General features: G+C 49.1%; 1 protein-coding gene across 14 annotated transcripts in view; it reads right to left on the reverse strand.

Moving 5' to 3' along the window:
* Positions 1–24660, reverse strand: part of PPIP5K1 (diphosphoinositol pentakisphosphate kinase 1) — a 1113174-nt gene that overhangs the window by 898462 nt on the left and 190052 nt on the right. For all 14 annotated transcript variants that reach the window (XM_069625171.1, XM_069625166.1, XM_069625170.1 and 11 more), the window contains exon 3: positions 744–939. In XM_069625171.1, coding sequence (XP_069481272.1) covers positions 744–939 — 196 coding nt within the window. The remainder of the gene's footprint in view (positions 1–743; positions 940–24660) is intronic.

The raw sequence follows: 24660 nt of genomic DNA on the forward strand, positions 1-24660 counted from the left end.
TGACCGCTGGGAATGAAAAACAAGACTTTGGAATCATGTTTTAGAATCACCGGGTAGGCAGGGGAACTGGCAGGGGACACCACCAAAGCAAGGTCCTTATGGTGAAGTTAGGATGGGTGTGGCGCACTAGTGGTCATGTTAGTTGAAGGAGTCGGGCCAGTGCCCTTTAAGATTTTATATGACAATGAAGAACAAAGGATGAGTGTGTACCTTAAGTCATCCAACCAGAAGCAGGGCCGATGATAAACGTGATGGTCTTTAGGAGGAATTTACAAAGGTTTAGCTTTGCCACAGACTATACATCGTCTATGTAAAATCCTACACATGTGTAATGCCGTCATTATGCAGAGCCTCACTAACAAATACCTATTACTAGATCGCTTGCTTACATATGCCACAGCTATAGTACGGAAGATAAACTTTCAATTAAGGACCATTGCACACATTCACCTTGGTAAATCTAATGATGACAAGTGAATATTTAATTGTGCAATACCTACCACACATCTTTAAATCATTTTTATCATATAAAAAAGGCACTACAAGAAGCAGTTTAATATTTCTAGTGAACCCGTGTGGAAATTGGATGCATAAATCCGAACTAAAGAAGCACTCTGCCTTCATCCAATTCATCTATTTTCAGGTAAAATCAGAAACATTCTCTTTAATCCTGCAGTCTCCACAGCGGGCGTTGACTGTGTATAACAGATTATGAAGTCAAAAGATACACAGTGGGGGCTCACCTTTGGAGTGGAAGGAGACCAGACAGTCACAGATGGGCCAATTCTCCACAGGCTCGTTGAGGATCACCTCCTCGGACATGATCACCACAGTGATATAGTCAAACTTGCAGAGACGCTCGAGGATCTGGGTCATGGGCTTCGATTTGGACTTTTTCGTCATAGAGCAGATGCCCACCACAATCTGACGCTCGGGAGGCTGCGATAAGAGACAGAGGAGAAACGTCACAAAGAGCAATGCCATTTTAACACAGACACAAAACGACATTGTTCCACTCCCTGAAATATATATATCCATTTGTATTCCTTGTACTGTAGAGGAGCAGGTGGACATGTCATCCCTAGCTCCCGCCCCTCACCTCCATCATACTGGAACAGTAGAAGCACCCTATGTGGGACACCATGTATCATCTCAATACTGCATTGAGTGTATGAGAGACGATGTGCACTCAGCCAACCGTATCGAATGTACCCTCGCTCTTAGAGGGTGGAAGGATGTCTGCACACACCATTGGACATCATAGAGCTGTAAGTGAAATCTGACGAAGGTAGAGTTGACGTCATGAAGGAAAGATACCGAGACTCACTGAAATGATATGCAAATACTCAAAGAATGAAGAAGCAACTGAAGTAACAAGAGAAACATGTAATCGAATATGAAGAAATCGTATTTGCAAAGAAGATTAAGTAACATGCTCCCTAGTAAGTGTATGTACACAGAAGTGCAAGGTGGATGAGACATGTAGAAGCTTGCTGCAGAGGAAAACATAACATGGCTAGAGCGGCCATGATAGAAAGATGGACGTCAGACTTGTATTAAAACCAATCGAGCTACCTCAGAGACAGACCAGGACTACAGTGTAATGAGACGCTGGAAAAACACCTTTGTGTGAGGAATAAAGAGGGGTTTATTGGCCTGGAATCAAGGATGCTACTTCAAGGGATAATTGCAAGGCACAAGGGGAGTCAAAAGGATAAGCAATGTACATCAGACATATTTCTTTTAGAATAAGCAAAGGAGAAAACATCTGCAAGAGCTAAGTATTAGACAATTAAAGATGCAGAAAACCTACTGTGAGACAGGCATGTTATCAAGAGAGATACAGACTCAAGATATTCATTTCAACACCTTTATTTACTAAAGTTCCCGGGTTGGTGTAATGCCTAGCTGGCCCTAACATTGAAGAGATGGTTTGCTTAACTGACATTTCTAAGGGCCGGCGAAGTCTGGAAGTCCAAAATAAAAATCTCTATGTGTCTAAACCTATACTTGCCCTCACTCTGACAAAAATGTGTTCGGAAATCTTTTAAAAGCAAAAAGTGGTGTAGGTTGGTCAGCTTCAAAAGAATTTGTTCTATCAAAAGGGACTGACAGTTCATATGACCTTGTCCATAGTTCAAACAATGTCAATGTCTTTAATGACTTGGGGTTCCCTTCCCCAAGCTTTAGTCCTTCAAAGTTCAAAACATAACCCAAAAGAAAACACAGTTCTTTAAACATCTCGGGGTTCGCTTACTCAAGCTTCAATTCCTTCAGTAACACAAAATAATTGAGATTCCACTGCGATAGGCCTCTCAAGGTTCCCTTCCCCAAGCTCAGACCTCTTCCAAGTTCAAACACAAGTTCAGCTCTTAGGCCTCTCAGGGTTCCCTAAGCTTAGGCCCCTCTTGAGCTTTAAACAAAGGTTCAACTCTTGGGTCTCTCAGGGTTCCCTTCCCCAAGGTTAGGCCCCTCTTGAGTGTCAAAACATAAGTACAGTTTTTCAAGATGTACCTTTCTTTCATATACAAGTCTTTCAAGGGGTAGCATCAGAGACTTTCGAAAACACCAGGTTCTTTGCTCCGCCTAAGCACAACCACTCCGAGCTTTAACCCATCTGTTATTTCCTGTTCTTCTTTCTCTTAACCTTTGACGTTCAGGGGCTGTCTGCACCCCTTCTTGTTACAGCCAAAGTAGCAGCACAAAAGTAGCAGTGAAAATTTAAGTTCTAGGTTTGCTGTAGAGTATTACAAAGACACAGTTTCTTCAGGAATTCTATCTTTAATAAACCTGCACTCCCAGATGGCTGTTACTTCCAGAGGTGTGCGCTGATCACCAGAGTGTATGCATCACTCCATGACAAGGTATTTCTGCTGGTCAGCTACTGTGTTGTCTGATTTCTGGTGCACCGCAGGGGAGTAACGAGACACGTTCAGCAAGAGTTGGGGAGGTGGATCATGCTCACCTCGACTCCCAATCTAGCCACAAGATAGTTTTCACTGCACCCCCAATTTGGGCGCCAGTGTCTCTACGGCAGGAGGTGGCTGATTCGCCCTGGTGAGGGGCATTTCTAAGGGGGAAGATTGAAGGCTTCCGAACACTCTGCATAAAAGCTCATTCTGGTTGCAAATGTTGACCTCTCCTAACTTTTACAAAAAGAGAAGGCAGCAGTGTAGGTATATTTCATTACAAGTAACCAAATACAAATTGACTTTTAGGTTATGCCAGTATGTAAAAAGGACTACTGCTCTGCAGGAGTAGAGGGAGGAATAGTGGCTAAAACTCCTACTACTATGCTACTAATAGGCCAGCAGTGATCCCAATCATTAAGGTGAGACAGGCAAAGCCAGCATACCGCCTTCACCTCTTGTAATAAATGCGCTGCAGGCAGGATAAACTCCCCAGGAGGGGTATGAGCGAGCAAAGAAGCATCCAAATAGCACAAGTGTGGTGTGAAAAAACAGGGGGTTTGGTTTCGCTGCCTAGACCCCGGGGATCCTTTACGTAGGGGGAAAGGGCACGACCATCGCCTTTGGATCCACCCCCTGGGGGTGGACAAGTGCGGGAGGGTTTCCTCAGTGAGGTGTCATCGAGGAGTGGGGGAGGAACACCCGATGGCGAGACATGGTATCCCCTCTTTCCAAATACCCCTGTCCCATCCTATTTTATAGGATATCGCAACTTCTCAGATCCCCACCCCCTTTCCTACACAAACACTGAGCCAAGGAAGAGGAGGTCTGAGGCTGAAAGGAGTGGACATGTCCCATTAATAAGAGCAGGGACAGGCACTTGACCTTAGTTATAAACCGCTGGTACCTATTAGCTCTCCCCACATGGTTAAAAGGAACACCGAGACCCAGTCTGAGCAGGGCGATGCACGAAAAGGAGCAGTTCTTCCAGGGCGACCGCGAACCAAGTGGAGCAGAGCGACAGGCCAAGGGACAGAAGCGAGGTACAGAGAAACCTTGGACACCACGGCGAGAGATTGTTACCTCCGGAGGGCCTTGAAGGTTGAGCAAGGAAGCCCATCCAGAGAGAAGAGACAAACCTCTTGTGTTTCAAGGATACCAGCCAGTCTCTCGGGTGAATGGCAGAGTTGGGGAGGTGCCGCGGCAGTTGAGGTATCAGCCTCGACTTCAAGGTCAAAGCCGCAAAAGAAGAAAATTAACACAGCCGGTGAGTTGATGAAAGCAATAAACATCTGGTCTGTGTTAAATGAATTTGAGAGCAACAGTATCCAATGAATAAAGGTTGCGCGTGTACCGAAAAGACACGAGAGAAAGCAAAGCATTGTAAAGAACTGTAAATTAAAGATACAAAGTAACAGTGTTCTGGCGATAGACAATTGCCCCATCGAACGTCTCGATAAATGTTGGATGCCGTAGAAGAGAAAGAAATTGAGATGCAAGATTTGAACTGTTAGGTTTTAAAATCGGCAGAGTGAAACCTGGATGTGAGAGATCTTTGAACTTTTAAATAAGTACTATGCTCAAAACTACATTTACCAACAGGCCTTGGCTGTAGGAGAGGAAAAGTTGAGGAAAGAAGGTTAAAGTGGTCATGCCGAGGTAAGAGAAAAAGCCTTGCTGTTTCGAAAGTCTTAGACAGTGGGATGAAAATGAAAGGAGGCTAGAGCCCGATGGAGGGAAGCTTATGAAGGTGTGATTGAAGCTTGGGGAAGGGGACCCCATGAATTGTGATTGAAAGGTTTGAGCCCAGCAGAGGGACTGTGCTGAATTGTGTTAACCAGAAGGAAACAAAACTTTTGTTAACTGTATTAGAAGCTAAAAGGTGAACAGAGCTGGAGTGAGAGAAAGCAGAGAGGTCCAGCAGATAAACAAGTGACTTTTCGTGGAAGGCCAAGTGGGCCCTGGTCCTCGAAACAAACTGCATTGCTGTTTCTGAAGCCAGAGTGCGTCGCAATGTCCAAGTGTGCCACCTTACCCCGGGGTACAAAATGTGGGGGAGTTTACTCAGCCATGCTGACATTTCTTTTGAACACATTTTCCTTTTTTGCATTACACATTTATTTTATTAGAAAGAGGGCAGGCATTAGGTTTATTAGTATAGGCCCTTTTATTTTGACTAAGTACTGACTAGGACTGCATTTTCATTTTTGACGGTCGCGAATACTCCCATCATAGTTCTAGGGCAAGATAGGAGTTTTCCAAACATCAAAAAAAGGTTTTGAAACTTGCAGGTCTTGTGTCAGTGTCTACTTGTGATACCATGCCATCCTCACTGTGGTTTACTGTGGCTTGAAGGGCATGGGTTGACAAAGGCAGCTCAGAGAGTCCGGCACAGCTCAAAATCACTTGAATACGGTGGAGTGGGCTCAAAGCACTTACTGAGGTGGGAAAACAGATTCCAAAGCATCCTGGTTGCTGGAGTAAGCAGTTCAGGGTCTCCAGGGAGAAAGCGACTCCTTCCTCTGCCCTTCAAAACCAGGAAGGTTGTCAGAGAGCACTTGCACGGGCTGCCACATTCAGTGAGCAGAATCCTGGTTCCAGTGTTCAGGCAGTAGGCAGGCCCCAAATGGTCCTCTGGGATGGGTGAGGGGAGGATCGTTCTCCTTCCATGTAGTCTTTTGTCACCTTCTATGGCAAAGAACTTTGAGCAGACTGTAACCAGTCAGATAATGATCCAGGTGGCATCCTTCTTCTGAAGAGCCCAGATGAATTTGTTTAAGCGTCGGGAGCTTTCACCTGCCTATATTCTCATTATGCCACTGCACATTGGTCCATTTCAAGCCGATTGTGGCTGCTATGGTCTGTGTCTTTTCATTGTGATGTACGCCCCAGAGTGCTTTTTCCGCAGGAAGTGGGGTAGGGGCACGGGAAGCGTGGGAGCCCTGGGAGTTTCCAAGATGGTGGGACCCTTCCATGGACTCCAACTACTGTCCACGGCAACTACGGCTCTGCCTACTCTAATAATGATCACCTGGTGTGACTTCCTTCTTATTGGTAGAGCCTGTCCTTTGAAGCACGGGTCCACTCCCTGGCCCCTGGCCCCTGAATGAAGATGCTGCCCCCCTGGAAAGCGACAAGTCTTCCCAAAGAGATGCCGTTCCAGACGGCTAGGCCCACAAGCTCTGACATGGAGTGAGTGACTAAAAACCAAGAGGTCAATAAAATGACTGCAAAGGGTTTTAGCCAGTCTAACCGAAGAACCCCCAGAAGCCATAATGACATATCAATCTGCCCCCAGACAATGGGAGCACTCAACTATATCATTTGTATGAGGGCAGTCCCTGGCTGTTGGAACTTTAAGTTCCAACACATATCTGCAGGAATGCACATGTTACTCTGTAACTGCCATGTTGCTAAAATACAAGGCAGCAGATTGCAAGAGTCTGCAGGCAGTCTCTCAGCAGTTACATGTTTGCACTTTTCACCATGAAGCACTATGAAAGTGAGCCTGATTACTAGATGTAATTCTCTGAGGTAGAATTACCAGCCTCATTTTCTATTTAAAAAAAACAACACACACAAAATCAAAAAAAACTCCTTACGATGGCATTATGTCAGAATGTGTGCATAACTTGTCCCTCCACATTCCTTAAACATAATTCGAAAACAACCTGCTGAAAAGGCCATACTCAAGGTAGGAACTTAGAAAACGTAAAAGACGCTCACGGTAGCGACTACTCTACTCCATATTCCCATATCCCCCGTGTTAGTGAGATGCCCAAACCACTTCGACGGAGCTGAAGGCATTTTTGCTGTTTTGGAATGCTAGGGCTACATGCATGCGGCACACCATGGTCCTCACATTCTGCCCACGCTAGCCACGCCCTCGCCCCCTTCCATTACCATACATTGGGGCTAAGAGATGCGTAGGGTTAGTGGGGAAAGGCATTTGGGACTATGGTCTAGGAGGACATTAGTCACTGCAGTTAGTACGTGTTATATCCCATGCCTTGCTAACCTCAAAAAGGTTCACCTGTTGAATTCAAAGGACTAAACCTTCCTGATCCTTCCCTGTGCACCTTCCTTCGACCTAGTACTGCTTATGTTGGTTTGTTTTTGTCTGTCTCTTTGTGCGCACTGAGGCCTGCGGGCGCTGCTGCGCGTTATAAAGAATTAATAATAATGTGCCTGTATCTCACCCCCTTCCCGAAACGGACCCGCGCTAGCTCAATAATGAAGACATGGTTATAATGATGCCAGACAGAGGGGTGGCACTGACATGGAGGTTTCCTTGGTGTGGGCAGAGACCAGTGGCAAGTGTAGTGTTGGGAGTTACCTGTGGCTCACAGAGTAGCAGAGACTAAGTGGAGGCAGCACTGGAAGGAGGAACTGAGGGGACCAGCATGGTGGGCAACAGGTGCCAGCAGCTCTTGATGAATGTGGATAACGAAACCCCCGAGTATGCCCTTGAGGGCATGCTCCCAAACACGGTTGTCCAGTGCGGTTCCGTGGAACGTTGGATGATGTTCAAATGGTGCAGATTGGGATCTGAAATCCAGAGGGAGTTGAATACAATTTGTGTGTCCAAAATGGTTTCTTCTGTAGCCACCTGTGGCTTCGCTACGCCGAACAAAATTCGATGTGCATTACTGGATGATGAGAACTGAAGGCCACCTTAACAGACCCTTCGGTAGAAGATCTCAAGGTTTTGGAAGGGCGAAAGAGAACTTTGGCCATAAAACGAATGGAAGTCCAAAGACCCTCGCATGAAGATGTCCTGGTCCTTGCCCCCTTTAGTTGAAGCCTGAAACTGCTGTCGCAAAAACAGACACCATCTTCCTAGGCATGGGCCAGCGGGGCATGGAACAAATGCTGGTGTTCCTCGGACGAGGCTCGGTAGCAAGAATCCTGACTGAAATAAAGTCAAGCGCCTTGCCCCGGGGCAGAGTCTCGCGGGCACATGCTGCGGAGGGGAGATGGGATCTAGCTGATGACACCACTTCTTCTGAAGAAGAAGTACTTGATGTTCTGTGGAGGATGACCATGAGAAAACATCCTCCTAAAGGAGGATGACCATGAGAAAACACCCTCCTACTGGAGGATGACCATGAGAAAACATCCTCCTACTGGAGGATGACCATGAGAAAACATCCACATCCTCTTACTGGAGGATGACCATGAGAAAACACCCTTCTACTGGAGGATGACCATGAGAAAACATCCTCCTACTGGAGGATGACCATGAGAAAACACCCTCCTACTGGAGGATGACCATGAGAAAACATCCTCCTACTGGAGGATGACCATGAGAAAACACCCTCCTACTGGAGGATGACCATGAGAAAACATCCACATCCTCTTACTGGCGGATGACCATGAGAAAACACCCTCCTACTGGAGGATGACCATGAGAAAACATCCTCCTACTGGCGGATGACCATGAGAAAACATCCTCCTACTGGCGGATGACCATGAGAAAACATCCTCCTACTGGAGGATGACCATGAGAAAACACCCTCCTACTGGAGGATGACCATGAGAAAACATCCTCCTACTGGAGGATGACCATGAGAAAACATCCTCCTACTGAGAAGCCGAGCGTTGAGTGATCCGACTGACAAAGCATCAAAGGGCGTGCAGGGTTCCCAATGAACACGTGTGGGTCGGAAGTCAAGGACTGGTGCTTGCAGTACCTGCAAGAAGAAAACCACGCTCCATGGGGACAAAGTGGAGGGAAGAGGGTGAGGCCTGCACGAGGAGCCCCGCTGCCATGCTAGCTCACTGTCGTGATATGGTTTATTTCATTCTTTGAATGCGCCACGTGCCCATGATATATGATATATGATAGGTTATTTATAACATGCTTAATACCCAGAGGTTTCTAAGCGCCGGCTCAGAGTTCGAACCTGTGTTGCTCTGTTATCGTCTTGTTTCCAAGGCGAGCGAGCACGTTGCCGCCGAGCTATCCTCCCAAGGCCCTGGCTCTCACGGTTCCTTAAGCCTGGCCTCTACCTTTATAAAGCCCTCTACTTCTGCCCATTTAGCGTGCACTATATAAATAGCATACATTCATACAAACAAAATGGGAGATTGGAAAGAAGGGTTAAGTAGAATAAAAAGATTTGCCCCAGGAGCTGGGGGGCATTGAGCACCTTTGAGTCTAGAGACAAGGATTGCTGGGAGCAGCATGAGGGGTACGGGGCACGTAGCCCATGGATAGAAAATGGAGAACTGTTTTACAAAAATGGCTCTTGCCCCAATCTCATGAGACAGGTGTCCCACTAGTATGGAGTACAACCAAAACTGGTGCCATCAATTCAATAAAATGCCACTATTTTCAACTAGCAGATACACGTAGCGTTGCCCGGGCTTGAAAAGCAACCAAACTTTTCTTATGGTTTTCCACTGCTGCCCTGGCGACCTCTTTACAAGCATCCGACTACCCCATCTGCATCTTGTCTGGCTGGCCTCTGTTTTGGCGTGTTGCCGTCTCAGTGCTGCCCGTCTGCTTGCTTGTGGTTGAAGTCTTTCATGACGTTGTTGAACGGTCTATTTACGTTGGACATCGTGGTGATGTCTCTTGGGGGGGGGGGGTGGGGGGGCGATGGTCTCTTGGGGGGGCGATGGCCTCTTGGGGGGGCGATGGTCTCTTGGGGGGGGGGGGGGCGATGACTTGATTGCAGGTTTTTTGTCCCTAGGGTTGTGCACTTCCTGACTGTCAAAGCTCGTTTCCAGGATGTTCTTGTATTTATTTCCACGGATAGCCAGAGTGGTTTAAGGCAATTAAGCACCAGTTCCACTATGTATCCACCAGGGGGAGCCACTTTAGCAACTTGATCGTAAAAAGTTACCCGTTAGACCACTGCAGCTCTCTGCATAGACCCCATTCGTTTCTATGCGTACAGGCACTTTTAAAAAATAGATCAGATTTCAAATATTCTAAAAAAGAAACATGCATTATTAAAGTGATACAAGATGTGTCAGAGGCTAGACACTTAATCCGCTGGCAAAGGGGAAGAAGGCTGCCCTTGTAATGAGACTGGGCTTGGGTTCACCGAGAGGGGCCTCGGGGCCCCGGGGCCCAACACTGTCTGCAGGACACAGGCTGAGCCCCATTCATTTTATTTAAAGAGCCCAGCGGAGGAAGGGGAGGTGGGAGCTCGAGCGGGGGTGTGAGCAAGGTCACACACGCATGCACACACGCACACACGCACGGGACGGGGCACGCCGCAGTGCAGGTTTCGGGGGGCACCTTTTCCGGCGGAGGCAGCAGGCACGCGGCCGCAGGGCAGCGGCTCATCTTCGGTCCCGGGGGGCAGACGGGGCTGCGCCGCTTGCTTTGCCCTTTGCAGGGTGCCTGGCAGCCTGGCAGGGAAGTCCCGGCGCACTTCTCTTTCCTGTCAGATGACTTTGCCGCCCGTCCCTGGAGACTGTGCACTGGAGGGTAAAGTCCCCCAGCCCGGCTGCTCTCGGCCTTGTTATCTGACCCCTACGCGGATCCAAACCTTTTCTTGGAAGGCTGGAAAACAGCACCTGACAAAGGGCCCCGGCGCAGGAGAACTGCACTGCACCGTGGGGTTCACAATCCCACATTTCACGTTTAGTTCATTCATTGTGAATGTACCTGGGCAGGATCGAATATCAACCTTAATAAACCTTCGAGCATCATTCAGAAGCACAGGGGAACATTGAGAAGCACAGGGGCACATTGAGAAGCACAGGGACACACTGAGAAGCACAGGAGCAAGCACAGGAGCACATTGAGAACCATTGAGAAGCACAGGAGCACATTGAGAAGCACAGGAGCACACTGAGAAGCACAGGAGCACACTGAGAAGCACAGGAGCACATTGAGAAGATGGAGAAGCACATCAGCACATTGAAAAGCACAGGAGCACATTGAGAAGCATTGAGAAGCACAGGAGCACGCTGAGAAGCACAGGAGCACGCTGAGAAGCACAAGAGCACATTGAGAAGCACAAGAGCACATTGAGAAGCACAAGAGCGCATTGAGAAGCACAAGAGCGCATTGAGAAACATTGAGAAGCACAGGAGCACATTGAGAAGCACAGGAGCACACTGAGAAGCATTGAGAAGCACAGGAGCACATTGAGAAGCATTCAGAAGCACATGAGCACATTGAGAAGCATGTGAGCACATTGAGAAACACAGGAGCACGCTGAGAAGCACATGAGCACATTGAGAAGCACATGAGCACATTGAGAAGCACAGGGGCACATTGAGAAGCACAGGGGCACATTGAGAAGCACAGGGGCACATTGAGAAGCACAGGGGCACATTGTTCGGGGGTTACATTAAACTATGAAGAATTTATAAAAGGGCCACTGGCTGAAAAGAAGAGCTATTCCCAAGACTCGCCCAACATGCATGGTTTATTAACTGCAAATGCACCGCCTCTGAAACGCTAAACTAGAAGACATGCCCTCCCCCGCCCCCAAGCTGAGAGATGTACAATTTGGCAGACGTTCGCTTGACTTTGCTGGAGAGATGGTGTGACCCCCCCTGAGCCCTCCCCATGGCTGGAGATGCAAGGTATAGACTGAGAATGTACCTTTTCCTCGTCACAGTACCAACAGGCAACTGCGAGCTCGTTATGCCTCCATTATAGTGGTGGGCGAGCCAACCAGAGCGCAGGTAAGTTCCGGCCAAGTGGCTGGCACCAGCACGAAGCTACTGGCTCCTTAAAGCAGAAGTCCTGTTTACACAGTGTGTAAAAAACCTTTGCCGCAAATCCTTTTGAAGGCATATCTGTGAGTTACAGATTAGACCTCCCATGTGTGTTGCCCCTTTAAGGGGATGTGTCCCTCTCATGTACATTGCCCTTTTAAGATGGGCCATGACTGCCCAAGCTAATAAAAGGGAGGGCGCCCAGCAGGCACGTGGGACAGAAGGCTGCAGGTTCCGAAACGGAATGACTCGAGTCCATCTCTCATTAAGGCCTGCAAGCCCACCCTGTACAAGCAGGGCCTGCAGGCCAGGTTGCCATGGGGTCCCCCATGCAGAGAAGGCATCCTGGGTCCACATGTGCTGGTGGGCCTTGACCTGCCACCCCTAGAGGCACGGGGCCTCATAGGTGCTGATGTGTCCATGATCAGCCCACATCCATCAATCCTCCGAGGCACTGCCCTCCCTGATATTGGTGTCCCATAGTACCACAGGGGGAGGGCTGGTGCGATGTCCATGACTAGCCCCCACCCATCAATCCTTCGAGGCACTGGGCCTCCGTGATACTGGTGTCCCATAGTACCACAGGGGGAGGGCTGGTGCGATGTCCATGACCAGCTCCCCCCCGTAACATTGGCGACGAGGAAGTTGTCATCTCAAACGAAAAATAGGCTGTGTAGTGTGGGCTTCTCCTTGCTCTTGTTTCCTACCTCCTATACTATGGAATGACTTACAGACAGATTTGTTGTGGAAAATTGATTGGCCGTAGGCATTTATTTTCTACAGAAAATAACACAAACAAGAATCATGATAACATGTGTATGTGCTTTTGGGCACACCATGTCCAGGGTTAGAGATGCCAGCCTTCTCCTTGGCCAGTCTCGGTTACCCTCGGGCATCTGTTTCTGGACACGTGCCGCCTATGACTTTCTTCTACCGTGTACCAAAGAAAGTACTCGGTGTTCCTGCTCCTCTCTCCGCTTGTCTCCTTCTTCCCGAAGTTTTGCAGGGTGGGTTGAGTGGCAAAACATTTCCTTCTCCCTTGTCCAGGTCCCAAGACGCTTACCCGAACGAGGTGAGCGTCTTGCCTGGTTTGTTTTTCCCCTTGTCCTTTGGCCGTACTTATACTCCCCCTCTGTCCTTTGTTCTTCTCATGGGGGCCGGGCCCTCCCCTGGCCCCTGCAGGTTTCCTCTCACACCTTTCCCGTTGTTGGGGGCTGTTGCCCGGCAACGCTGGGGCAGTGGCACCAACTGGCTGCCCCTCCCCATGTTTCTTCGCACCATTTTGCCCCAACCCCACGCCTAACCCCCCCGGCCCTCTATCGGGCCGTACTTCGCCCGGCCCGGGGCCTGGGGCATAGGCTGTGTAGTGTGGGCTTCTCATTGCTCTTGTTTCCTACCTCCTATACTATGGAATGACTTACAGACCGATTTGTTGTGGAAAATTGATTGGCCGTAGGCATTTATTTTCTACAGAAAAGAACACAAACAAGAATCATGATAACATGTGTATGTGCTTTTGGGCACACCGTGTCCAGGGTTAGAGATGCCAGACCTCTCCTTGGCCAGTCTCGGTTACCCTCAGGCATCTGTTCCTGGACACGTGCCGCCACACCTGAGTGGGCGTTGCCTCGGCCGCTCAGGTTCCCCCCAAAAGTACCCCTGTCTACATCCCCTCACCTCTAATGCCCTGCATTTATTGTCTGATAAACCCCCCATCCCTTTGTTGGTCAGGTGTACCCCGTCATGATGTGACCTCTCGGGTTATTTTGGAAAAAAACCCGCTTTATAAAATGGAAACCTGTGCTCCTGCCATATTTTCCCACTGCCTTGTTCAGTTTCTTCCTCACTGTTTCCACGGCCTGCCTCCGATGTGCCCCATCCTATGTTCTATGTAGTAACATTATTGACATGAAACTCTGTTTTCCCCAGCCTGAGATCCCTTTAGATCCCCTGTTAACATTCCTTCTTGCCAGGCCATCCCCTGCTACAGTATTTCGGGCTACTGGCTCCCTTTATTCCGAAAGCCCTTCAATATATTATTGTATGTTTTTTAACTGCCCCCCTAAGTTATCCCAACCCTTCATTTCATACTTTATTAGCGGGCTGTTTGTTGGGTCTATTACCCCTTTTATTTTCGCGGTGCATGCAGCTGCGTCTAGATGTGCTGCCTCCTAACTTTTACTTTTTCCCTTTGGCCAAAAAGCCCCTTCCAAGGACTCCCATATTTTTGTTGTCGTCACCTTCCCTTCATTTTTACACCTGTCTCCAACATTCTGCACATATTTTCTGCATTGCTTACCTGTTTCGTACATTTTTGCGCGATCCTGCCCAGGTTTCCTTTGACTCGGCTTGGTTCCTTTGGTTTTACTTATTTCTCAGATATCTTTTGCTGCTAACCTTCCCTTCTCCTCCAGTGGGACCCATGCCTTTTCCAGTGTGGGTGTTAGTTTCCTGCCATACCCGTGGCCATAATCTCCTTTTCCATTCAACCTTATGGCTAACCTTTTCATTATTTCCGGTGCTTATTCGTGGAACCCATGCCTTCCCGGTGTGGGCGTTCTCTGCTGTACGGTTGCCTACTATTCCACCTGAGCCACCTTACCCTCATGGTTGAGAGGCGATTGCCATATAACTGTTCTATTGAACACTTTGAAATTCCCCCTTTTCTGCCCTTCTGCTTATGCTCCGTGCTCCCAGCTATGCTTTCCCTATATCTCTCCTGTCGCCCCCTTGAGCCGTTGGTGGTATGCTACTTAGCTACCCTGCCGTCCTCTCTGTGTCCCCCTATTGACTGCCCCGAAGGTTCTGCTCCCCTGACCTCAAACGATTCCTTGTTGTTCATTATCGTATCCCCCATTGTTGTACCTGTCTTTGCTTCTATCATTATTTTCCCATTATGCCCGTTGCCCTCCTGAACCGTGGCCCCTGTGGTCCCCTTTATCTTTTCATCCGTTAAACATATACCAAATATAACTCTCCTCATCCCACCTCTGTCCGGGTAACCGTCCATTTCCTTCTCAACTCCCGGTCGTATTCTTTTCATGCACCCCCCCCCCCCCAATGCTTTGTATACCTTCAAGACCCCTGTTGCCAAGTTAACAATGCCACTCCATCCTCTGGGTATTTTTGTAATACCGTCGGGGCCCCTTGGGGGCTATGTCCCGGATCCCCTGGGTCACATAGTGGAATTGGACTTGCCCCTGCACTCTTGCCTGCCGCTTGTAAGCCAGAGCCCTTCCCACTCTCCTTACCTATTGTTCCTTTCCATTTTTCCCCATGTTTCCAAGGCGTCCCACTGTTCCTCCGTGCTGCTCTCTATCTTGGTTGTGGAATTGGACCCACCCCTGCATTCCTGCCTGCCCCTTCTATACCAGAGCCCTTCACAATCTCAACCTCGTACCCCTTCCCATTTTTCCCATGCTTCCAAGGGGTCTCTCTCTTCCTCCTTACTGCTCTCTACCTCGGTTCTGGAGACCCCTTCCTCCCTGTATTTATTCAGCTTTTCTCCCCTTCCTGTCCCTGATTCTGGGCGACTGACCCGTACCAGTGATGCCTGAGCTTAACCTCTTTACAGTTTGCTTTCAATTTCTCTTCTGTCCTGGTGGTAGTGCCCCCTCTCCTGCCGGTGGGCTCCTCACTCAGCAAAGGCGACATTTTCCTTTGCCCTGTCCTCCTTCCGCCGGATGCCCAGTACCCCTTTGGCCCCAAACACTTCTTCTGCCTTCTTGGCCCAACCGCTGCATTCCTTTTGCCCTCTTTGCTCATACCTCAGCCATTTTCTCTTCGCCTTGCCTAGTTTATTTCCTGTCGGCGCTCTTCCTCCTTGTTTTCCCTTGTGCTTCTCCTGATTTGTTAAATTCTGCTGCTGTATCCCCTCTTCTGCTTATCACCGGTGTGCTGCCCCTTGATTACTTGTTCCCTGCCCTTCCTTTGCGGTTACCTGCATGACAAAAGGAAGTCTTGTCGACTGTACTTGTCATGTACATGCCCCTATTAGTGAAAGCGCTACCTCCCCCAGCACTTCCCTGCGGGCATCTGATGTATCCGCCCTCTGTCTGTCCCCCATGCGAAGGAACTCCCCTAGTTTCATTCCTCGGAGCGCCAACCAAAAAGAGGGTGCTAGCAGTACTTATTTCGTGACATACCCCTCATAAGCAATGAATTATATTCTGATAGCCCCCTTGCGCTCAGAAGTTCTACCATAGCGCCACCGCTTCAGATGAAACCCATAACCCTGTCCGTACCCGGTCCCTATGTTGCGTTTTTGTCAAACTGATCTTGTATGCAGATAAACCGCCCCTTTGTATACGAAGGCTTTCAGCATATTTTATCCGCTAAACTGTTTGCAGAGTGGCACCCCTTTGATGCAACATGCCAACCAGCGTTACCGCGTGGATGTTCCAGGTGGGATCCCCCCTTCACCCCGCCGGATGTCGCGTCAAAAGTCTCCCTTGTGGTGCCCCGCTATTCATGGCGCCACCAAACCCTGGGCGACACCTCCTTCATTGTATCAGCAATAACAACCTACCAGCCCCATGTACTGACAGCCTAATTACTCCTTGTATGTCTTGCCCATGAGTCTGTCTTAAGTATCACCTAAATGACCTGCTACCGTAAAAATCAGTTGGATCTGTCACTGAAATCTGAAGGTGGTCGGGCTGTACCCTTAGTTTCCTACACGGCTGCCCATAAGAATCTCTGGTCTTTAACATGCTTTCTGGCGACCTCCCTTCTTTGGCTCACTTCCAGGATACCTGATGTCATATTTCTCCAGTGTAACCGTAAAATCCTGATAATAGTCTCTGCCACAAATAGTGTTAACCTTATTATTCTACCATGATTCTATTCTCATTGCTTATTTTGTTACTATTACCTAACCGCGCTGATTTTTGTAACCTGCCATCCTTATACTTATGTCCTTCCCCTCCACATACAGATTGTGTCTCAGCTAAAATAAATAAACCTCAAACCACCAAGCAGCCCAACTTGTATTCCGGCCATATTGATTTGATGGTTTTGCGGAGGAAGACCATATAAATTGAGGCTCTACTGAAGATTCGAACTCATGACTGCGTGTTATTGGGCCTAGCTCCGATGACCACTGCACCATTACGTGTCGCATGACTTGAAGGCTTGAAGGCTCCATGCAGGATTCAAACTCAACGCCTCCTGCTACTACGTCTCACAAAATCGCACACATTTTTCACTATACTTTTAGCATTCTGAAGTTGGAGGATTGGCCACGCCACTTACTGACAATGCCACCGAGATTGGCCGGTAAAACCGCCTAAATAATATAATGGCAATGCTTGACCTTGGATGTCCTTTTTGAATTAAAGCCGACCTTGGGAATCAAACTGCAGTCATCAGTTTTGTAGCCAGACACTTCACCACTGCACTATGTAACCTGATAAAACCTTTTCCGTGGTGCGGTATTCGAGACCCCAGCCTTTCCAACTCTAAGGAAAGGTCAGTAGCATTGCGCTCTTGCAGTTATCCCAACCATAGTGAGAAGCATTTTTGCGACTAATGCTAAACTCCTGCAGCCGCTAGGATAGTCGTGCCCCCCTACGCACTGTAATGGAGGCGCTACCGTTGCCCCAATGCTTTAGCTGCTTCTGTTCGGAGGCCGTGCCCCTCCCACCCTTGCTGTTGTCTTGTCTCTTATGCCCGGGGAAATGTATCAAATATTTCCACCCTGCTTTATTGGTGCGGGTGGCCCCTCTTACCTGCCCCTTTCTATTCCCGCTTGTCCGCTTTCTCCGTGCGCTCTCCGCCTCCCTGGGTTTCTTCTGTGCTTTCTTCGCCTTGCTTTTCCTCACCGCTGCTGGACTGGATCTTCGATGCATGGCGTCGCAGTAAAACACGGCCTTCTGACACGCCGGCTGGTCCACCGTTCGCAGCAGACCTCCGGCTCCCAACTTGTTTCTCCGCCCCGCGGCCCGCTCCTCCTCGGCACCCACCGACCACGCTGCTCCGGCAAGGTAGGAACACCCTGCAGCTTCCACGTCGCAACCTGCAACCAACAAGAGAAAGCCAAGAAACGTCAACCCGCAAGAGGAAACGTTTCCTTCTCCCTTGTCCAGGTCCCAAGACGCTTACCCGAACGAGGTGAGCGTCTTGCCTGGTTTCCAAAACGTTTCCTTCTCCCTTGTCCAGGTCCCAAGACGCTTACCCGAACGAGGTGAGCGTCTTGCCTGGTTTGTTTTCCCCCTTGTCCTTTGGCCATACTTATATCCCCTCTGTCCTTTGTTCTTCTCATGGGGGCCGGACCCTCCCCAGCGCCCCTGTAGGTTTCTCCTCAGACCTTTCCCGTTGTTGGGGGCTGCCCCTCCCCATGTTTCTTCGCGCCATGTTGCCCCCATTCCGCACCTAACCCCCCCAGACCCTCTATTAGGCCGTACTTCTCTCCTGCCCCAGGCCCTGGGCCGTGCGAAGATGACGGGCCCTTGTGCTGGTGAGGGGAAAGAGTGAGTGTGAAGAGGAGCGCCCGACCACCACTGCAAGTCAGGATTGGCCTGCGCCTCAGCACCCATGTTGCGGTGCAGGCCCGGGCCACCCTGCAGTGAGGGGTACCAGCGACGTTTCGCCACAGGGAGAGAATTGTGTGCCCCCAGAGGAGAAGGTGTGGAGCGGTCGCAGGAGAAGAAACGTCCTCCGCCGTGGCAGAGAGGCGTCTGGGCGTCTGCCCACAGGAGGAAGAAGAGGGGAGGTGGCAGCCCCCGCTGTGCTGCAAAGTGGGAAGCCGCCTGCAACACCCTCTGGCATCCGCTGCCGTAGGAGGAGGCAATGTGCTGCAGCAATATAACAAACTCCCGCAGGGGAGAGAGTGGTGCTGCCCCAACCCCAGGCAAGAGGCAACCTTTGCCGTGGGTCCTTCCCAACCGCAGCCCTCTGAAGAGGGTGCTTGAGCAGCCTGGGGAGGATCCAGCCAGTATTCCCCTGCGGCACCCACCCCAGCAACAAGAAGTGCCTGTGTCGCGTCTGTGGCCCCCACTGTAATCTGGGGCCCGGCGGTGATCCGGTCCAAAGCGAACATCTGGAGGTGGGTTTCCACACATGCAGCAACCCAGTCCTGCGTGGCGATCCCGCTTGAGCCCTGCGCCGGTTTAAGGGAGGAGACGCTCTGTTCTGGAGCACTGCCACAGTGCTCCAACGGGAGCAGAAGACCGACCCGCTGGAGCCCTCGACAAGATCCTGGGCCCAGCGGCAACAGAAAGGAGGAGCTCCTGCCTGGAGCAGCAACAGAGTACATCCCGGCACGATCCTGGGCCGACAGGCAGTGTAATGAGGTGCTCCTGTCGGGAGCAGGAGAATGAGAAAGCACCCATGAAAGATCTCAGGCCACTGGCAGGGAGTGCTACTCTGCTCCGGCAGGAGCAGAGAAAAAAAAATGATGCGTGCTCCCTGCCGGAGTAGATTCAAATAAAGCAGATGGCCCTCTGAAATGCCTGGGCCACATGGCGGTGATAGTCTGCATAGATAAAAGTAACCAGATGGCCCTCCAAAATGCCCGGGCCATGTGACGTTTTCGATAAGGACATGCTCCGGTTGGGAGCAGTGAAATATATGACAATGTGCTCAAGTTCCCCCTGCTGTGGAAAGCAGACAATCCTGTACTCCGAGAGGGTTGACAACAGAGAGTGAGCAGCTGCCGCTCCAACTCCAGGGCGAATCATCAAGTCCTCCATCTCCATGTTGGAGAAACTGAAGGGGAAGGACTCTGTGCGCCGACCAGCAGCCATGCTCCAACAAAGAAGATATTGCAGAACACCAACAATGACTACGCTGCCTCTAACCTGGGACTACCGCCCTCATGCTCCTCAGAGGGCCAAGTCATGAGCATCGGGGCATCCTGCACTCTGTGCACCGCGCATCCCACCAGTACGATCAACTATGGGATGCTGCCTGCGCAGGGTTTGACAAAGTGAAGTCCCTCGGGCACAAGGAAAGAGGTGCTATGCATGGCCAGGTGATTTCGAGACCGAACCACACCACGCACCTAGGATGCCACTTCAGTTCCGCACAGCCAGCCGGACAAGAACCCGTGCACGGTACCAGCAGTCGAAAGGCAAGGCCAATGGGACTGTAAACAATCATCTCCCGGCACAGTGCCATCAGGAAAACAGGACACCCTGCCATGGAAGCCACCCTGCCATGGAAGCCACCCTACCATGGAAGCCACCCTACCATGGAAGCCACCCTGCCTGCCCTATAAATGGCCTCAACACCATGCCATTAATGTCCCCTACTGTACCGTCTGAGGACCAGGGAGCTAGTGGCCCTAACTGCCTTCCACTGAGGACACCCTGGCTACCTGCCCCTAACGTCACCCGGCATGCTATCCCGTTGAAGGACCAGACCACCGTGGGCTTGGGGTAAGATACCTACCGGCCCCCTGAATTCAACCAACAGCTGAGGTCTGACCAACGAACACGGGTGGCCCTGACACCCGCTGCAAGGAAGCGGTACACTGGGCAAGGTAAGGGTTGTAGCTCGTCAGGGGTGCTTGTGCACCCTCATGTGCCACTGGAGAGCAGCAATTTGCGGACTGGAGGATCATCGCCGAAAAAGAGGGCGAGTGATGTCCCGTCACCCCATACCCTGTAAGCAGTACGTGGAGCAGCCTGGACACCCAGCGGGCTGTCTCGCTGCCCTTCCCTCAACATCAAGGAACTATGCCAATGTGGCCCCTTTTGAACGGTACCATTAATGGACAAGGACCCGGGGAAGCGACTCCTGAACAGACGCTGATGGAAGGTGAACTGGTCTCCTGCAGTCCTGCCATTGCTTTAAGAGGACTCAGTAAACTTGCGTTTTGATGGTGTGAACCTCATGGAATGTGCATGCTTAAAGTGGTCTCAATAATGATAGTGTTGTGAAGCTGTGCTCCCGCAGTTGGGATGGGTACTCTACATAGTACCAGTGGCTATCCGTGAGCGTCTTGCAATGGTGGCAAAAGATACATAAATGTGAACAGTTTAAAATACCAAATGCATACTGAAGCAGACAAGAATATTTTAGATACCAACCACATTTTAACAAGGGTGTTGCATTCATAAGCCATGGTTGGCGTCATGATATGATAGGGCTAGACCCAATAGCACAATTTAGGCAGAGGCTATAATGGTTCCACCATCGGGTTTGCTATTTGAAGATTTGAATATATCTTCAAGCAAAAATTATGAAAAACCATTGAGCAATTTTGGGGAGTGCTGTGACCCGATTCTTGCTAAAATGGACTCAGACAAACTTACGTTGATAGAAAGCCGGGTGAAGATATACATTAAAATGATAATTGTAAAATGGGGACAGCTAAAAAGAGGCAAAGGCCCTCATTACAGTTTCACTGGTATCCCACCAGAATTACCGGCGGGATACCAGTGAAACTGCCTTACTGTCTCCGCTGCCCAAAATTCTGGTATTACCCAGATATACCAGGCGGTGGAGACGCTGGTAAGTTCCCATTCCATGAAGTCAGATAGGACTCCATGGGATGGGATTGCCAGAATGACCGGCACCGGTAGTACTGGTGCCGGTCATTCCAACAATTATTTGCCGGTAGGGGCCTGAACTCCCAGCAGGTCAGGCCTGCTGGTAGTTCAGTGCGACTACCGGCAAACTGAAGTTTCCCCGGTCCGGAAAATATTTGGGTGCCGGTATTACCGGCATTTTTTCCTGCATTTTTTTCTAGACTGGGGGCCTTGTAATGAAGCCAAATTTCATTGTATAAACGACAAAGGGAGCTAACCACACATCTGAGGAAATATAAGAAGATGCAGTTCTCTGTGATGAGATTCCCAGGGCCGAAATATCATTACATTTATATGCCCTTTCGGCTTAACTTAGTTAGCTCCCTAAAAAGGTGGGGTCCCATAAGAGTCATCCCTTGGCAAGAAAGAAATTGTTGGCTCGGCAAAAAGCCAGGGGAAACAAACGCTAAAACATTGGCTGATTGGCTGTAACGCAACACTAGGGCCAAGGTATTGTGGTTGGGAAAATTCATAAGGAGATTAGAGGATTTAAACAGTGAAGTCATGTGGGCTAGGCACTTGTATGGATACTCCATCTCAATGGCCATTGTGTTTGTGAATATTTTAATAGTGATACACAAGATGTTTGGGGAAAATGTTTTTTTTTGCTTAGTTCAACATAATGAAGTAGGCACAGCAGTAATTTGTCGGATAGGTGGAATATGTAATCTTGGGGTTAGAAGGGAAGCCCTGATAGATTAAATGTTAAAGATATTTGTACCGCGCACCGTCACCAACGGAGTTGGTCCCCAGGCGCTCTGGCGGATCTGTAAATGAGATGGTGGGATGGGTTAGTATGTGAAGCGGGAGTAGGATAGTGAGAGGAGTGGTGTTCTGTTGGCAGCTTCAACTCGGTATACACCGGGTGCTGAGCTTTGGTGCAAGTATTGGGTCGATGCCAGTCCTCGTGTGCTGTTGGTGTTGCTTATGTGTTGTTGCGGTGTTGTGAAGTGTGTGCGGGTTGTTGTGCGCGAGATGGTTGTGTGAGATAAGTTTGCAGAAATGCCGAGATTTTTTGTTAGTCAGTTGTATGAATGTTAGCAGAAGTTCAGGAATCTGTCCGAGTGTGGTACTCGGCAATCCTCCCAATTTCATCCGGGTGGGCAAATGGGCTACGCCTGGCAGGGTTTGGTTTGTGTGGGGTGCTCCCTGTGCTGTTCCAACGTGCTTTGCAAGTGTTCTGATTGCTCCTCGCCGTTCTATTCTAGCCAGTTCTGTAGGTGTTCTAATGCTGATGGATTGATTAATGTGGGTTGAGTGTTTATTCTCCTCCTTGGGTGCTGGGGCTGGTGTAGCGGACTCCTCTCAAACTTTCTATCTAAATGCATCTGCCGGTTTGGATATGGTACGTCCAGGGGGAGTCGGTGAGTCATTTAGGCTCTCATCCGGGTCTAAGTAAGTGATCAGTCTCTGGGGCCTTCCTTTGTGGTTATTTCCCATGAGATCTTATGGTCTGTCGTGTGGCTGATTCTTTGGATTCAGTGTTTGTCCATTTTAGAGTGGCCGAGGTTGGTGTTATTTTCGTTGTTTTAATGGGGTGCACATTTATAGTGTGTCGCTGTTGTGGTTACGCTGTGAAGAGCCATGATTTGAGGAGTTTCCTGAATGCTAGGTGGTTTGTGGTGTTCCGTATATTCTTAGGTAGGTCATTCCAGGTTTTCGGTGCCTGGTGAGAGAAAGAGGATCCTCCGAGTTTTCTTCCGTTATAGGGTTTTGACTCCAGGCGGATGTCGGTGCTTGATCTCAGTGTTCTTGTCGTTTGATGTAGGCGTAGTTTAATCGCCTAGGAATTCTGCGCCTTGTTTGTGTATTGCTCTGTGCTTGATGCACATGGACTTGAATTTGATTTGCTGTTTTAATGGTAGTCAAGGTAGTATTTTTAGCGCGGGTGTGATGTGTTCTCTTCTGGGTACCTTAAGGAGGAGTCTGGCTGCTGCATTTTGTATGCGTTGTAGTTTTTTTAGAAGTCGTTCGGGCACACCCAGGTATAGGCTATTGTCGTAGTCTACTGTGGACATGATCAGAGCTACGATGGTAAGTGTTTTGTTGGCGAACGACAGGAACGGTAGTATCCTTTTTGCTGCTCCCAAGAGGAAGAAACATTTCTTGAGTAGAGTTTAGTTGTGGCTCTAGAGTGAGGTTGTTATCAATCAGGACCCCTAGGTTTTTTACAGTTGATGATGGTTCTGGTGTGGGGCCGAGCTCTCTTGGCCAGGGGATGTAGTTGATGTCTCCTCTCTTTTTTGAAACAATCGTTATCTCTGTTTTGCCTGGGATGATTTTGAGGTGGTTGAGATTCATCCAGTTGAATATCTCACAAAGGCAATTCTCTAGTGTTGTGTTTTCTTCTCGGGTGTCTTGCATGTTGAAGATTATTGGAGTATCGTCGGCGTAGTTGTAGCATGTGAGGCTGTGTTTTTGGCTGAGTTTGATTAATAGGTACATCTAGATGTTGAATAGAAGCGGGGAGAAGGATGATCCTTGTGGTACTCTGCACGTGGAGTCTCTAGGTTTGGACTTAAAAGGTTTCATCCATACGGTTTAGGTTCTGTTTGTTAGGAAGGATTTGATCCATAATAGGGCAGTGTCTTATATCCCTAGTCCTTCTAATCTTTTTATGAGGATGTCGTGGTTGACAGCTGCGGACAGATCAAGGAGAATCAGGGCGGTGCTGTTGTCTGAGTTTGCGCTCGTTTTTAGGTCGTCCCATATTGAGAGGAGAGCGGATTCTCTTCCTCTCATTGGTCTGAAACAAACTTGTGCCTGGTCTAGAAGGCAGTGCTCTTCTATGAATTATTGGGTTATTTTGTAGACGTAGGTTTCTAGCAGTTTGGCTATGTAGGGTATATTGGAGGTGGGTCTGTAATTGGCTAAGTCCTCTACGTTTCCTGTTGTGTCTTTGAGAAGCGGCTTGTTGTACGCTGATTTGAAGGCCTGTGGTACTTTACCTGTTGAGATTGAGAGGTTGAGGAGGTTCCTGTGGTATTCCATGGGGGTTCCTTGTTTGAGAATTGTTTTGTATATGTCTGGGGGGCAAGGGTCTTCAGGAGAGCCTGATTTGTTGCTTTGGTTTACCAGTTTGAAGAAAACCTCAACTGATATTTCTGGGAAGCTTCGTAGCTTGTTTGGATGTTCCTCATGGGTGTCAGTGGGGTTTGAGGTGTGATCGCTTGGTCTGTTTCGTATGGTGTGTTGGATGGAGGTTATTTTGTTTTTGAAGTGGTCTCCTAGGTCATCGCAAAGTTTCATCGATGGAATTGGGATGTTGTTGCAGCCCGGTGGGATTTTTATTTCGTTTATGATTTTGAAGAGTTCTTTCTGTGAGTTTGGTGCTCTAAGATTCGGTTGTCGTAATGTTTCCTCTTCGCTTTTTGTATTTCCTTTTTATATGAGCGGATCTAGGTATGTAGTATATGGTATTATATTGTATTGTGTTAAATGAATTCATGTCTGTAATGTTTCTTTTAAAATGTTGTGTCTGAAATAACTTATTGCCATTTGTAATGGACTAGTTGTGAAGTATAACGTTT

This window comes from Ambystoma mexicanum, chromosome 11 (assembly GCF_040938575.1).
Source record: "Ambystoma mexicanum isolate Mex_15411 chromosome 11, UKY_AmexF1_1, whole genome shotgun sequence".
NCBI lineage: Eukaryota > Metazoa > Chordata > Amphibia > Caudata > Ambystomatidae > Ambystoma > Ambystoma mexicanum.